The 17,571-nt window shown below is 37.2% G+C and overlaps 1 protein-coding gene across 3 annotated transcripts; it reads left to right on the top strand.

The window, feature by feature from the left end:
• Positions 12,670-15,684, top strand: LOC110263448. Of its 3 annotated transcripts, none has more exons than XM_021104732.1 (4): positions 12,670-12,865; positions 13,878-14,244; positions 14,759-14,994; positions 15,069-15,684. In XM_021104732.1, exons 2-4 carry the CDS (start codon positions 14,229-14,231, stop codon positions 15,249-15,251), a joined length of 435 nt encoding a protein of 144 aa, XP_020960391.1. In that variant the 5' UTR covers positions 12,670-12,865; positions 13,878-14,228; the 3' UTR covers positions 15,252-15,684. The 3 variants fall into 3 exon arrangements, with proteins under 3 accessions (XP_020960391.1, XP_020960389.1, XP_020960390.1); XM_021104730.1 differs by having other exon boundaries at positions 13,875-14,244; XM_021104731.1 differs by lacking the exon at positions 12,670-12,865 and having other exon boundaries at positions 13,620-14,244.

Here is a 17,571-nt window from a genome sequence, read left to right as displayed (position 1 = left end):
AAACTAAACAAAATATACTAAAAACCATATGAAAATGATGCCAAAAAGCGTATAAAATATCCGCTCATTACAACACCAAACTTAAACTGTTGCTTGTCCCCAAGCAACTAAAAACACAGTAGGATAAAAAAGGAAGATTGAGATACAATAAATTTCAGAGTTTCCAATGAAGCTTAGTTACAATCAGATGAGCGGGACTTATTAGCTTTTTGCTTCTAATAGTTTTGGCATCTCACTATCCATTGAAACTCAGAATGGTTGGCATCTTTAGGAACTTAGAATCCAGATGATATTATTGACTCTTCTAGTTCAGTTTTTTTTTATTCTTGAACACATCTTTTAGAGTCTTGGCCGTGACCCTAAGCACATTGTTTTCCAGTATTACCACCGGATACAATAATGCCACAGACACTTTAACTGGGTGAACCTTTTCAGATTGTGGCTCAGCTTTGCTAGAGTCCCCAGATAGAGGTGTCCAGAGTTCTTAAGCATACTCTTTTTTCTTTGGACCACGACTCTAACCGCTCAGTCTCAAGCTTTTCACTTGACATCTTCACGCCACAAGCACATGGTTAGGGACAACTTGGTTGAGCCGCTTAGCCCAGGATTTTATTCCTTTAGGCCCTCCTATCCATTAATGCTCAAAGCCTTAGATTCTTTTACCCTTGCCTTTTGGTTTAAAGGGTTATTGGCTTTTTGCTCTTGCCTTTTGGTTTAAAGAGGTACTGGCTTTTTCTGCTTGCTTTTTCTTTTCTTTTTTTTTTTGCCAATTTTTTTTCTTTTTTTTTTCGCATGCAAGCGTTTTCTTTTTGCTGCTTTTTCTTGCTTCAAGAATCAATTTTATTGATTTTTCAGATTACCAATAATACTTTTCATTTTTCCTTATTCTTTCAAGAGCCGACATTCTAAAATTTTAACTTCAAATATGCACTGTTTAACCATACATTCAGAAAATAAAAGCAATGCCACCACATCAACATAATTAAACTATTCTTATTATAAACTTGAAATTCATTTATCTCTCAATTCTTTTCAAAAAAAATTCTTTTAAGCAAGGTGAGAGATATATGGAACATTTTACAACTTTAAGACATAAATGCAAATGAACATACAACTAGAATAAGAGAACAAACAAAACATAACAAAAAACATAAAATAATAAAAGGAAAGGAAGTGAAAAGAGAACGAGTCCAACTTTAATGGTGGCGGCTAGTACTCCTCCTTGAGGATCCAATGTGGTGCTTGATCTTTTCAATATCACTCCTTTGCCTTTGTTGCTCTTCCCTCATAGCACTTTGGTCTTCCCTTATGGCTCTTTGATCTTCTCTTATTTCATTGAGGGTTGTAGCATGCTCTTGATGCTCCATCCTCAATTGCTCCATGTTAGTGGTCAATTCTCCAAGAGAAGTTTGCCATTGATCCCAATAGCTTTGAGGAGGAAAATACATCCCTTGAGATCTCAGGGATCTCATGCTGAGGCGGCTGCACAGGCTCTTGTGCATGCTCTCTAGTTTGCTCCATCCTTTTCTTAGTGATGGGCTTATCCTCCTCAATAGAGATATCTCCTTCTATGACAATTCCAGCTGAATTTCATAGATGATAGATGAGGTGTGGGAATGCCAACCTTGCATTGGTGTGAGGCTTCTCAGCTACCTTGTACAATTCTTGAGGAATCACCTCATGTACTTCCACTTCACTTCCAATCATGATGCAATAGATCATGGTGGCTCAGTCAACAGTCACTTCTGACCGGTTGCTAGTAGGAATGATGGAACGTTGGATGAATTCCAACCATCCTTTAGCTATGGGCTTTAGGTCAACCCTTCTTAGTTGAATGGGCTTGCCTTGGGAATCTCGTTTCCACTGTGCTCCTTCTACACAAATATCTGAGAGCACTTGATCCAATCTCTGATCAAAGTTGACTCTCCTAGTGTAAGGATGAGGATCTACTTGCATTAGAGGCAAGTTGAACGACAACCTCACACTCTCCAAGCTGAAATCTAAGATTCTCCCTCAAACCATGGTGATCCAATTCCTTGGATTTGGGTTCACACTAGTGTCATGGTTTTTAGTAACCTATGTATTAGATACAACTCTTGCACCATTAGAATCCCAACATCCTGAATGGGATTGGTTAGGACTTTCCAACTTTTTCTTCAGATCTCTCTTCGGATTTCCGGATACTCATTCTTCTTGAGCATGAAAGGGACCTCAGGGATCACTTTCTTCTCTGCCACTACTTCATAGAAGTGGTCTTGATGAGCTTTGGTGATGAATCTCTCCATCTCTCAAGATTCAAAAGGAGTGGCTACTACCTTCCCTTTCCTCTTTCTAGAGGAGTCTCTAACCTTGGATGCCATGAATGGTAATGGAAAGAAAAAAAGTCATGCTTTTTCCACACCAAACTTAAAACTTTGCTCATCCTTGAGCAAAAATAAAGGAAGGAGAAGAATGGAATAGAAGAAGAAGAAAATAGAGGAAGATAGAGGGAGAGAGAGGGCTCGACCTTGTGGGTTTTATGAGTGTATAAGAGGTGTATGTATGAAGGGTTAAGAAAAGGGGTATTTATAGGAAAGGGGAAGGGTATGGTTCGGCCACAGGGTGGGTTTTGGGTGGGAAATTTGATTTTGAAGTGGGTGGGGGTAGGTGGGAGTTATGATAGATTTGGAAAAGTGAAACGGATGTGATTGGGCTAGGGTTTATAGGGAAGTGTGTATGGGAAAGTGTGAAAGTAAGTGGGGGTAGGTGAAGATGCTGTGGGACCCACTGGTCCTGAGAGGCTAGGGAATCCAGATTCTCTGCTTCTCTGCATTGGCGTTTGAACGCTGATAAACCACTATTTTATGGTTTATCTTGTGCTCAATTGAGTGGTTTTTACCAAGTCTCTGCACACTTATTCATATAATTTGCATGATTTTACAATTCCCTCCCAATTTTGTTCTATGACTAAAAACTTGCTTCCTAAGCCTTTAAATTGTGTATTTTTAATTTTCCTTTATACCATTCGATGCCGTGATCCGTGCGTTAAGTGTTTTCAGGCTATACAGGGCAGGAATGGCTTAGAGGATGGAAAGGAAGCTTGCAAAAATGGAAGGAACACAAGAAACTAAGGAGCTGACTAGTGAGGAACGACGCGCGTGCGTACCTGACTCGTGCGCGTGATTTGGAAAAATTCACAGCGACGCGTGCGCGTACCTGATGTGTACGCGTGATTTGGAGATCTGCACAGCGACGCGAGCGCGTACCTGATGCGTGCGCGTGACACGCGAAGATCACCATCGACGCGTACGCGTGACTGATGTATACGCGTGACATGTGCCACGTGCAGAAATTATAGAAAACGCTGGGGACGATTTTGGGCTGAGTTTGGACCCAGTTTTTGGCCCAAAAACGCAGACTAAAGCCAGGGGACAAGCAGAGACTCAAGACACATTTGAATCATTCACAAAATTTAGGTTTTAGATGTAGTTTCTAGAGAGAGAGGCTCTCTCCTCTCTCTAGGTTTTAGGATTCTTAGGTTTAGCTATTCTCAATTTCAGGTATCTATCATAGTTTAATTTAGTTTCTCTTCTACTTTTAATTGTTCTAATATTCTAGTTTATTGATTTCCCTTATTGATTACTTTATGTTGCCATTTAGTTTATGAACTCTCATGTTAGATTTGATTTTCTATTTAATGCAATTTGAGGTAATTCACGTTTATTGCTTCTTCCTTTATTTGTTATCATTGATCTTGCAATTATTGGTTTTAGATCTTATATTCTATTATTACTTTTCTATGCTTTTATTTTGTGCCTACCAAGTGTTTGATAAGATGCTTGGAAGGATGTTAGAGTAGGATTTTATGTTCTTGGCTTGGGATGGTAACTTAGGAACTCTTGAGTGACTAATGTCCAAGTAATTGATGATTGGAGCCATTAACTATAGTTCTCACTAATTGAATTGGTGGAGAGCTAGGACTTATGGACTTGGATTGATATAGCTCATTTAACTTTCCTTTACTACTAGTTAGAGGATGATTTAATGGGATTGATCCTTGCCAATTCTCATGTTGTGGTTAGTGATAAGGATAGAGATCCTTGACCACCAAACCTTGCCAAGACCGTTTTATCATTTAAATTCCTTTGCAATTCACTTTTCCTGTTTCTTAATCCAAAACCCCAAAAAGATACTTTTCTATAACCAATTATAAGCATACCTCCCTGCAATTCCTTGAGAGATGACCCGAGGTTTAAATACTTCGGTTATCAATTTTATTAGGGGTTTGTTACTTGTGACAACCAAATTTTTGTATGAAAGGATTATTGTTGGTTTAGAAACTATACCTGCAACGAGAACATATTTGTGAATTCTAAACCACACAAAAGTCCGTTCATCAAATGCCCAGGGGCTGCTCCTTGGCTGGCGTTCAACGCCAGCAACGCTGCCCATGAGGGGCGTTGAACGCCCAGCAGGGATACCCTAACTGGCATTCAACTTTAACACTCCATCTTAGAGTGTTTTATTTTCATTGCTGTGAAATTCTGTCTCTGTTTTGACTGCTGCATATGATCATGACTCTAAAAATAACAAAAAAAAAAAACAAAATAAGAAAATAAATAATTAAGTAAGGTTGGATTGCCTCCCAACAAGCACTCATTTAACGTCACTAACTTGACGGTTAGCTCTTTACAGAGATGAGTATGGGCTCAGATTTTTGTCCATTACAGTGAACTTTCTTCCTGTCTTCTCATGAATGAGCTCTATATGCTCTAAAGACAGGATACGACTCATTGTATGTGGTAAGACTAGTTTCTTAGTGAAGACAACTCTCATACCAGGTGAGAGGCCTTCAGTTGGGACTTTCTTGTCCCTCCAGCCTTTAGGTACTTTCTTCTTAGTACTTTTGTGCTTAGAGCTTATTGATGGCTGCCCAACTCCAAACTTAGAATTGATATATGGAGGCTCTGTAAAGGTTTGCACGGAAAGAGAGGGTTGAAATACTAGGTGTTGCACAGTTATCTCTCTTTAAGATGGAGAATTGGGATGAGGCATCTTGAATAAGATGTGATCCTCCTCTAATTGTAGGGTTAGTTCTCCCTTAGCCACATCAATGATAGCATTGGCAGTGGCTAGGAAAGGTCTTCCAAGGATGACAAAGTCATCCTCATCCTCTCCTATATCCAAGACTATGAAGTTTGTAGGGATGTAGTGGCCTTCAACTTTTACCAGGACATCCTCTACTAAGCCATATGGCTTCTTCATTGTCTTGTCTGCCATCTTTAATGAGATATTTGCAGCTTATACCTCAAGGAATCCCAACTTCTCCATTATAGAGAGTGGCATGAGGTTTATGCTTGACCCTAGGTCACACAGAGCCTCTTCAAAGGTCATAGTGCTTGTGGTGCAAGGAATCAGAAAGCGTCCAGGATCTGGAAGCTTCTGAGGTAGCCTCTGCTGAACCATGGAGTTCTTTGGTAAGTAGTGGAAGTTCTTCCTCCAATGGCTTTGTACCAAATAACTTGGCATTCAGCTTCATAAGAGCTCCTAGGTACTGAGCAACTTGCTCTTCCCTAGTGTCCTCATCCTTATCAGAGGAGGAGTAGTCATCAGAACTCGTGCACCGCAGAAGTGCATTCAAAGGAACCTCTATGATTTTTATGGTTTCCTTTGGTTCTGAGATAAAGGGTTCTTGAGTGGGACTGAAGCACTCAGAGGGTGTGCTTTCACTGGCGTTTAATGCCAGCTCTGATAGCTGTTTGGGCGCTAAACACCCTTGATGTCTGATGAGCGGATAATTTATACGCTTTTTGGTATTGTTTTTAGGTAGTTTTTAGTATGTTTTAGTTTATTTTTATTATATTTTTATTAGTTTTAAATAAAAATCACATTTCTGGACTTTACTATGAGTTTGTGTATTTTTCTGTGATTGCAGGTATTTTCTGGCTGAAATTGAGGGACCTGAGCAAAAATCTGATTCAGAGGCTAAAAAAGGATTACAGATGCTGTTGGATTCTGACCTCCCTACACTCGAAGTAAATTTTCTGGAGCTACAAAAGCCCAATTGGCGCGCTCTTAATTGCGTTGGAAAGTAGACATCCTGGGCTTTCTAGCAATATATAATAGTTTATACTTTTTCCGAGATTTGATGCCCCAAACTGGCGTTAAAAGACAGCCTAAAACATATTGGCGTAAAACGCCCAAACTGGCACCAGAATTGGAGTTAAACGCCCAAACTGGCACCAAAGCTGACGTTTAACTCCAAGAAAAGCCTATGCACGTGAAAGCTTCAATGCTCAGCCCAAGCACACACCAAGTGGGTCCGAAAGTGGATTTCTGCATCATTTACTTATTTCTGTAAACCCTAGGTTACTAGTTCATTATAAATAGGACCTCTTGCTATTGTATTTTCATCTTCAGATCATTTTTGAGACTATCTTTGTATCACTTTTGATCTCTTCATCACGTTTTGGGGGCTGGCCATTCGGCCATGCCTGGACCTTCATCACTTTTGTATTTTCAACGGTGGAGTTTCTACACCCCATAGATTAAGGTGTGGAGCTCTGTTGTTCCTCATGAATTAATGCAAAGTACTATTGTTTTTCTATTCAATTCAAGCTTATTCTTATTCTAAGATATTCACTCGCACTTCAACCTAATGAATGTGATGATCTGTGACACTCATCATCATTCTCACCTATGAATGCGTGCCTGACAACCACTTCCGTTCTATCTGCAATAGCTTGAGTGTGTATCTCTTAGCCTCCTGGTTCACGACGCATGGTTGCCTCTCCTGACAATAGAGCCCTCCATTTCGTAAGATCAGAGTCTTCGTGGTATAAGCTAGAATCAATTGGAAGCATTCTTGAGATCCGGAAAGTCTAAACCTTGTCTGTGGTATTCCGAGTAGGATCTGGGATGGGATGACTGTGACGAGCTTCAAACTCGCGAGTGTTGGGCGTAGTGACAGACGCAAAAGGATCAATGGATCCTATTCCAACATGAGTGAGAACTGACAGATGATTAGCCCTACGTAACCCGTAGCTGGACCATTTTCACTGAGAGGACGAACGGTAGCCATTGACAACGGTGTGATCCCCTAACATACAGCTTGCCATGGAAAGGAGTATGCATGATTGGATGAAGGCAATAGGAAAGCAGAAGTTCAGAAGCAACAAGCATCTCCATATGCTTATCTGAAATCCCACCAATGAATTACATAAGTATTCCTATCTTATTTTCTGTTTTAATTATATTTTAATTATCAAAACCTCATAACTATTTGAATTCGCCTGACTGAGATTTACAAGGATGACCATAGCTTACTTCAAGCCGACAATCTCCGTGGGATCGACCCTTATTCACGTAAGGTATTACTTGGACGACCCAGTGCACTTGCTGGTTAGTTGTGCGGGATTGCAAAAGTGTGATTGTAATTTCGTGCACCAAGTTTTTGGCACCGTTGCCGGGGATTGTTCGAGTTTGGACAACTGACGGTTCATCTTGTTGCTCAGATTAGGTAATTTTATTTTATGTTTAAGCTTTCTTTTATTTTTAATTTAGAAAAAAAACAAAATATATAAAATTTATTTTGTTCTTCAGAATTTTTAAGAATGAATTCTAGAGTTTCATAATGATCTGTTGAAGTCTGGCTGGCTGTGAAGCCATGTCTAATCTTTTGGACCGAGGTTTCAACTCATCATCACAAGAGCTTGTTGATTTCTATCAATCTTAATATTGAATGTAATGATCTACTAAAGCTCGGCTGGCCATTGGCCATGTCTAGTGTTTTGGACCGAAGCTTTCACTGAAAGCTTGGCTGGCTAGTAAGCCATGTCTAATTCCTGGACCGAAGTTTTAGACTAACATTGCATGATTCCTGGAATTCTCATGAAGAATTTTGAATTCTTTATTTTCTTTTTCCAAATAATTTTCAAAAAATACAAAAAAAATTAATAAAATCATAAAAACAAAAAATTTTGTGTTTCTTGTTTGAGTCTAGTGTCTATTTTTAAGTTTGGTGTCTTACATATATTTAATTTTCTTGCATTTTTCGAATATATGCATTATGTTCTTCATTGATCTTCAAGTTGTTCTTGATGATTTTCTTGGGTCTGATCTTTAAATTCTCTTGTTTTGTGTCTTTTGTTGTTTCTCATGTGCATTCTCAATTTGTTAGTGTATCTAATATGAAAATTTCTAAGTTTGGTGTCTTGCATGCATTGTTTATTTGATCTTAGTTCCCCATGATTAGTTTTATTTTGTTGTTTCTCATCATTAAAAATTCAAAAAAAAATTTAAAATTATGTCTTTTCAAGTCAATAATACAGAGAATTGAAGATTCAGAACATACAGCAGAGGAATCACAGAGAAAAAGTTGGGCGTTCAAAACGCCCAGTGAGGAAGGAATTCTGGCATTTAAATGCCAGCCAGGGTACCTGGCTGGGCGCTAAACGCCCAAAAGGGTAGTATTTTGGGCGTTAAACGCCAGAATGGATACCATTCTGGGCGTTTAACGCCAGGACAACACAAGGGAGGTAAGTTAGTTTTTAATTCAAATCTTTTTCAAATCTTCCTAATTTTTCAAAATAAAATTTTTTGTTTCCATTTTTCTTTCACTATTTTCGAAAATCCTTGCTACCAATTAATGATTTGATTCAAAAATTTCAAGTTTGTTACTTCTTTGTTGAAAAAGGTTCAATATTTGAATTTTAGAATCATATCTTTTAAATTTCTTGTTAGCCAAGTCATTAATTTTAAAAATCAAATCTTTCTAAATTATTTTTCAATCATATATTCTCAATCATATCTTCTCAATCACATCTTTTTCAATCATATAATCTAGGATTCACCTTAGTGTTACTAGGAAGAGTTTCAGGAGGAATCTCAGGGATCTTCTTGCTCAGTTGACCAACTTGCACCTCCAAATTTCTAATGGAGGACATTGTTTCATTAATGAAACTATGAGTGGTCTTAGAGAGGCTGAAAACCAGAGTTGCTAAGTCAGAGAGGCTCTGCTTAGAGGTTTCCATATTCTCTTGAGAAGATGGGAATGGTGGTCTGTTATTGAACCTATTCTAGTTCCTTCCACCTTGATTGTTATTGAAACTTTGCTGAGGTTTCTGTTGATCTTTTCATGAAAGATTAGGATAGTTCCTCCATGAAGGATTGTAGGTGTTTCCATAGGGTTCTCCCACATAATTTACCTCCTCCATGGTAGGTTGTTCAGGATCATAAGCTTCTATGTCAGAAGAAGCTTCCTGAGTACTGCCAGCTGCAGTTTGCATTCCAGTCAGATGCTGGGAGATTATGTTGACCTATTGGATCAAGATCCTGTTCTAAGCCAATATGGCATTCAGAGTATCAACTTCATGAACTCCTTTCTTCTGAGAGATCCCATGGTTTACAGGATTCCTCTCAGAGGTGTATTAAATTTATGCACAACCAAGGTTATAAAAACATTTTAAATTAGTTTACTGCTAGTATTAAATTTGCTATTTTGTGCAAGCACACTATGAAAATACTCTTGTCGTTGAACTGGATATTGCAGCACGGGAGGAATTCAAAATCATAGAACATGGACTTGAACGACTATGGACACGTAAGAAAGACACGACTTCTACGATGTTAACATAATAAGATTATGTTCACACACTAATTCTTCATATTTCGTTCTTGTTTGGCTATGATGCAACTCTCAGGATTATCTCGAGCCAAGATTCAAGAGAGATCCGAAGAACCGGGAGAGGTGGTTCCAGATTCAATGGAGAAAGAGGATGTTATCTCCTCCGATAGTTCTGATGAGGCCGATTCTACTGGACGAAAGGCTTCCATCTTGTCTGGTAGCACAAATCCCCACACCTTCATACTGTTGTACCAGCAAGTGCACTGGGTCTTCCAAGTAATACCTGAGCGAGTCAGGGTCGATCCCACGAGGATTATTGGTTTGAAGCAAGCTATGGTTATTTTGCAGGTCTTAATCAGGCGAATCAGAAGTTGTTGGATTACAGAGTTTAGGATTATTATAATAGGGTGCTAATACTTTAAGGATATAGTTGAGGATTGGAGTTGCTTTGTCTTTGTGAATTAACTCTGGTATTACTGTCTTCTTTACTTGTGAGTGATCTCTTCAATGGCAAGCTGTAAGTGATTGGCGCCTTTATTGAGAGATCGTCAATACTCCTCCAGATCTGAACCCAAGGGTTAGTGTGGATCCATCTCTGCTTGAGGGTGAAGCGTGTACAGTCCATTCTCCTTAATGATCCTACTCAAAACACTACAGACAAGGTCGGATCTTCCGGATCAAAGAATGCTGCATCATTGGGTTCTAGCCTCTACCACGGAGACCCTAATCTCTGCATAAATTGGCTGAACTGGTGTCTCGAGAAGACCCCAATGAAGTCGTGAATTAGCTGTCTGAGAGATGTATGATTCAAGCTGGTGGTGCGTGCTTTCCACTGAAGTATTCACACGAACCCAAGTAGACGCGGGTGTTTGTCAGGCACGTTCGTCTTAATGTGATAAACAGAGCTGATTGCCACTGATCATCCTATCCACCACGTTGAAGTACGAATATACATCTTAGAATTAATCAAACACGGATCGAAGAAGAAACAGTAATATTTTTATTAGAAAAGGACAAATAGGTTCCTGACCTTTTGTTCCATGGACATTTTCGTCCCTGACCATTGAAAAATACTTTTAAGTCCCTGACCTTCACAAAATTTGGACGGATCAGTCCCTCCGTCCATATGCCTCCGTCAGGGACTGATCCGTCCAAATTTTGTAAAGGTCAGGGACTTAAAAGTATTTTTCAATAGTTAAGGACGAAAATATCCGCGGGACAAAAGGTCAGGGACCTATTTGTCCTTTTCTCTTTTATGTATTAATTCATATGACTCAGCAGGGTTCCTCCCCTCAACCTAGGAGGTTTAGAAACTCATACTGAAAGGAAATACAATGTAAAACGCGTAAAGTGGTCCAAGAGAGTTTGAATTACATAAATCTAATCCCTTAAATACTAAACAAATGACTAGTAAGGGTAAAACAGTCTTTCTAGTACTAAAATCTACTTTTGGGGCCCACTTGGTGAGTGTTTGGACTGAGCTTTGATGAGATCCACGTTCTATGAGGCTCCTAGGACATGAAACGCTGGGTAGGGGGTCTTCTCTGGGCATTTGGACGCTGGACTCTGCTCTGTGGGCACTAGACGCCTGGAAGGGAGCAGGTAGTTGGCGTTGGACACCAATTTTGAGCCTTCTAATCCGAAGCAAAGTATGGACTATTATATATTTCTGGAAAGCTCTGAAATGAAGCTTTCCATAGCTATTGGGAATGTTCCATTTGGACTTCTGTAACTCCAGGAACAGTGCTTTCTCTGTCTCTGAATCAGACTTTTGCTCCAACTCCTCAATTTCAGCCAGAAAATATCTGAAATTGAACAAAAACACAAAAACTCATAGTAGAATTCAAAAATATAAATTTAACACTAAAACCTATAAAAACTTAATAAAAACTAAATAAAACATACAAAAAACCATATGAAAATGATGCCAAAAATCGTATAAAATATCCACTCATCACTGTCCTATGACCTCAATAAAATGCCAGAAGAGAATGAATATTCTTATAGTGGAATGTCTCCTGAGAAGAAGAATGTGTGGCACTTGCATTGGCTATGTGAGCAAAATGATACTTAAATCCTTGAGGACAGTGCTTTAGTTTATGTGAAGAATTTCGATTCAGGTTGTATAGGATAGCTGAAACTTGTTTGTTGATTTTGTCATGACTTTATAACTATTCAGATTGTTATTAAAGATTTTTCTTGTTGGAGCATTTATCATATTGGACTACTCAGGAAATCTGGTATTTAATCAAGATTGATACATTTGTTATTGTTTGAAGTGTATAAAATATGAACTGGTTTATTACTAAAAGTACATGGAAAACTAATGGAAATGTTCCTTATCCATGCTCATGTTATGTTATTTGCTGAGAATGTTCAATAAATTCTCCTATTTAGCAAAGTTGTCAAACGTGTTATTGCGATCACTTTATTTTAAAAGTGCTGCTTAACAGTAGTCAATGCCTTTTGATGCATATACTTTACTTAGTTTTAACTTGTTCTTAGAGCTGTGAGATCCTTATTGTTGACAGTGTAAATCTGGTATGGATTTATCTAATATGCATTTGGTACAAGCATATCAACTTGAAATTCTTTTGGATGGGTTGTAACATCTCCTGGGATTAATTATGCCTATTTCATTTCGTTGTCTCATAGAAATTGAAACCAACTATGCTTCTTTTTAATTCTTATTTCAATTAGGAATAAGATATCCCTTCCAGTGTTTTAATTTTTTTTTCCTGCATTGGTATAAGATTATAGTGTATTCAATTTTAGACTTTTAGGTCAATTTAATGGTATTAATTTTCAGATAATTTATTTAAGTAAGTATATTGAAAATATGGTAATTATAAATTTTCAATAATTAAAGTTTGACTGGATGAGCTATTAGAAAGGGAAAACTTAATAACCGATACTTATTATTGATGCGGTGTGCGGGTGTGAATTATTTTGCTGATGGCATTGTTATCATTGTTTTTATTATTATCTTTTTAGTTTTATTATTATTATTATTATTAAAACAGTGGGAAACCAATTTTTCACACTAACACATTGCTATTGCCAAAAGTGAAATCAAATAAGAAACGGTGCCCAAATCCTCATTCTCCCTCGCGTCACTCCAATTGAGCCTAACCGCCAGCCGTGTCTCCCATAGCCTCAAGCAGTCGAAGCTCTCGCTTGACAAAAGCCTGACCTCCCGCTGCTCTCGTCTGTCGCAGCTCTCGCCTTTCGAAGGGCTGCTGACCCGTCTTCTCTTCTCGGGTAAACATTCGTCCACTAATTATTTTTTATTTATATATTTTGACTGAAGCTTTTACCTGGACCTAGCAACATACATGGCTATATAATTTGCTTTTAGATGACCCAGGGTTATAGTTCATGAAACTGCATTGTATTAGGAGCATTTTTCTTTGATTCCAAGTTGTGACTTTGGAGGCATAGCTTTCGTTTACATGACATCCTTGGAAAATGTTCATATTGTGCTTTTATATGTGGCTACAGGATCACTTTGATTCATAAATATTCGTTGTTTACTTTGTAACTAACTAAGTCGAGTATGGATTATGCTGAGGTTTTTGTTTTGTTTGAGTGCACACATAGTAAACGGCCACACTATTAGTTGAGCAAGAGGTTGTACATGACTTTTGGTGAAAAAGTGAGACAACAATAAAAGTTTTGGGTAGGGATTAAGGCCCAGTTTGGGTAACCAACTTAATTAAACTCCTTTTGATAAAATAACTTAAACAATAAATGATTATGTTAAAAGTAACTTATAAATAAGTTATTTTATGTTTGAATTTTTAACTCTAAAAGTGCTTATTTTATAGAAATGTGATGAAAAGTAGAAGTATTATGAGAGAAGTCATTTTTTTAACTTTTCTATAAGCTCCTAAATAGCTTCTTAAAAAGTTGCAATTTAATTTTGAAAATTGCACCAGACATTAATACTACTACTTTTCATAAGTCAAAAGTTAAAAAAAGTTACTTTTAAAGTTTCCCAAACGGGCCCAATAAAAGAAACAGATAGTAATAAATGAAAGTGATGTTTTTGGCTTGGTTTTGAACACCCCACCCTCAAAGGGTCACTTTTCACTCCTGCCTTCCTCTGTTCTTGACAACCTCATAATTTACCGATTTCAAAGATTTAAAACTAACATGCATTAAAAGACAAGAATGAAATGCCTCATAAGCTGCTTGAGATTAAAAATCAGAAAAAACAACTATGGATCATGACTATTTGTATAATTTTTTGTTTGCTTGTTGGTGTCAGGAGTTTAAGATGGCTCGGAAAGGCCGTTACACGAAAAAATTAAAATTGGGACTAGGATTTCAGCAACCTCAAACGGGAGCGACAGTGGCTTTGGCTTCCCACCATGATGACTCTCAAATTCCCTCGACCAATGGTGATAGTGTCCCCGCAACTTCACGCCCGTTCCATCCACTGCGAAGTGAACCAATGCCTACTCCACAGACGAGTACAAATAGTTCCCAGAACTCGCTATCAGGCCATGTAAACTTGGACGCTAACTCAAATGAGGTAGATTCTCTTGATGAAGAAGTTGACGACCTCTTTGATGCTTCTGGAGCTCAGAGTCGTAGAGGACACAAGACTACAGAATTTTGAATGATTAAGATCATTAGTAACACATTTAATTATTTTTCTTCGATCAACATGATTTAGGCTCCATTATATATTAATTTTCTAAGTTTCAACTATGAGAAGAGCATCAAACCAATTCTTAATTTACACTATACCCTAATTCATTCATCCCATATGCTTTCCATTGCAACACAGTCAACGACATTTGACCTTCTCCATTGTTTGAATTGTGTTTTTTATTTCTTGTTTTTTATTTTTTAATTAGATAAAAGGTATTTTGTGGCCTATCAAAATATTTTAAAAAATTCTGAATTATCAAAATATTTATACTTATTATTAATTTTTTACATTAAAAGTCAGTCATTTTTTTTAATTTTCTTCAAGTATTCCAATTCTATTCCAATTTATGCATGTTTTATGCTGGTGTGATCCATCATGCTTCTTTTGTTAAGCATATAATAAGGTATTATGTTAATATTATTATGTTATATATTAATTTTCTTCCATACTGTCCACAACGGATACACACATAAGGTATTATATTTGGCTTATAGATTCCGACGGCACAATCAAGCCCGCAAAATTAAGCGTGAGGGAGGCTATGGAACGGCCTAACGGTAGAAGGATCGTGCTCAAGTTCAACAACGAAAAGCAACCGATTGGAGACAAAGTTGGACTGTTGAGTGGCGTGCTTGGACTGCTGGGATCTAACTATGAAAAATTTTCTATCTGTGAGGAAAGTGGGCGTAAGATTACCACTAAAGACAAGGTTTATAACGAATGTGTCAAGGTAAAAGTTTATATTCTCTTTGAATTAAATCTGCTTATTTTTACAATTATTGACAAATTGTATTATCTGTGTAGCAACTTTTTCACTTTGATGAAGAGAGCGAAGGAATTATCAAGAAAAATATTTTGAAAATAATGGGAAAATCTTGGAAGGAAACAAGGCTGAGGTTGTATAATGCTTTTTACGAGCCAACATTCACGACTGAACAAAATGTTGAGCATCGTCCATCGAGAATTGATCGAGAGCATTGGAGATAGTTCCTTGACTATCGCACCAAAGCTGAGACGAAGGTAATCTAGTATATCATTGGTACGCAACAATACAATTTATGTTGCATTGAGTCTTTTTAAATTATTTTCTAATCGCCCTTTGTCTCTGATGGACCAATAGGAGAAGTGCAGGAAAAACGCAAAAGAAACAGTTAGGGTAGAATTGTTGGAAATTTAGCTTTACTGAATGGTTTACTCCCCTATGTCAAAATGGACCAAAAGAACTTTACAATTTTCAATTCAGCTTACTTGTAATTATTGTTGGAAATTCACCTCAAATGTTTCTAGACAGTTTCAATTTCAATGTAATTTAGAAACAGTTAGGGTAGAATTGAAATAATTCAGTTTCACTTATCCCTTATTTCTTTTTATAGTGGTTGGCATCCTATGAAACAGATACTTTATTTTGGTTGTTTAATGTAAATAACTTTTGAGACCAATTTTTTTATTCATATTTGTGTGTAATATTTTATTGTGATGAAAGTGATACAATTAATCATCCTGTTTGATGTGTTCTTGACACGAGATGGACCCATCAACAAAATGATGGTATTTTCTAATTTGTGTCTGTAGGAAAGAATTGAGGAGATTTAGTAACAGGATGAGTCTTCTAGAGTGTTTTCGCAAAATGATTCCATGGCTCAAGTTTTTGGAAAAGACAAACCGGGTAGAGTACGTGGTGTGGGTTTCGCACCGACTCCTAGTCAACTCTTCTGTCCGAATTCACATACGCCGGGCAACAGAGTTCAAGTAGAGGAGACCCAGAGGAAGCTGCTTGAATTACAGGCAGAGCTGGAAGGCGAGAAGTTGAAGAGGAAGGTGATGGAGGATGAGGCAGGAACATAGAAGAAAAAGAGGCAGGCGATGGAGAGTGCTCTGATTTATCTATTTCAACGGCAGAGTGAGAAGCTGCCACCAGACATCGCTGCAGGGATGATTTTTGTGGAATGATAGAGTGAAATATAATATATTAGGATTGGAGATATTTTGGATTGATTAAAATATTTTTTGAATTAGACTATGCAACTCTTTGCAAGAGATTTGTTTTCTTCGTATTTTCATGAATATATTATTTTGTTTTGCATATTATTTTATTATTTTTGCTACAAGTTTAGATTTTAAAGTTGAAAATATTTTGTACGATCTTTTTAGAAAAACCCAAATTTTCTATTTTTTTAAAAACTTTTTTCTAATTTAGTGGCATTTTTGAACCGCCGAAAAGTGCCTCAGAGTTTGCCAAATTTGTCCAATATTGCAGCGGTTGCACGTAAGTGTGCCCGAAACCTTAGTTTCATTTTGTGGCAGTTTTAAAATCGCCGCAAAACACGCGTCAACTTGAAAACACCTAAGTAAATAGTGGCGGTTTTAGAACCGCCGGTAAACATGCTGGAAATCGTGTCACTCGCATTTGGCAGCAGTTTGTAGAAACGATTGTTGCGAAATATTGATTTAGCGGCGGTTATACCAGCGATTGCTGGAAACCGCCGCCAAACCTAATCCCCATACCCATAATCATGGCGGTCCAGTAAGCCGCCGACCTTTGATTTTGTCGCGGTTTAAAATCGCCGCTAATAAAAAAATCACCAGTATTTTGCGCCTCCCTTATAATGTAAACAACTCTAATCTACTTAAGCAACAGTGATCAGAAACATTTTCACATACGATTACTTTCGTGACAATTTTGTTGAGTAGAAAGAAATTGCTGTAATTTTTCTATTTTATTAATTACTCAACATTGTTGGGAGTTATCAAGTCTCCCAAATTATCAATCAGAACATCAACTCTCCATACGGGTGCTATGGATCAAAGGGCATACTCAAACGGCTGACCATGCATCCACCTTAGCAAAAATTTTAGAATAAAAACTACTAGTTTAATGACCTCCAAAAGTTTTACTTTTCACAAAATAACCCTAAAAAATGATATTTTGACTTTTAAAGATGATTTCAGTTTGAAAAATACACCCATTGTAAGAATATGTATTTAAAAAGACTCTAAAACTCAGATTTTAAAACTATTTTATTTACGATTACTTAAAAAATAAGATCTTTTCACTCTCCAAATTCAGTGATTTTACATTAATTTAATTTCTTTTGTTTTTTTAATTAATAGCAAACATATCAAGAAAATTAAAATAAAAAGCTCTAGTAATCAATTAGTTTTTCATTTTTTTATATATCGTTTAAATAATATTTTAGCCAATAAGTTATAACTCAAATGGTATAATCTCTCCATATTCACTTAAGAGGTCGCAGGTTTGAGTTTCCTATCTTTAGTAAAATAATAATAATAATAATAATAATAATGT

Source organism: Arachis ipaensis, chromosome B06, assembly GCF_000816755.2.
Source record: "Arachis ipaensis cultivar K30076 chromosome B06, Araip1.1, whole genome shotgun sequence".
Lineage (NCBI taxonomy): Eukaryota > Viridiplantae > Streptophyta > Magnoliopsida > Fabales > Fabaceae > Arachis > Arachis ipaensis.
The sequence above is the reverse complement of the archived record's forward strand: the minus strand, read 5'-3'. Positions and strand labels throughout refer to the sequence as shown.

Bases quoted from the DNA above. Each gene is read 5' to 3' on its own strand.
- LOC110263448 (XM_021104732.1), top strand. The intron at 14,995-15,068 runs GTAAAAGTTTAT...TTATCTGTGTAG, and splicing joins TTTATAACGAATGTGTCAAG to CAACTTTTTCACTTTGATGA.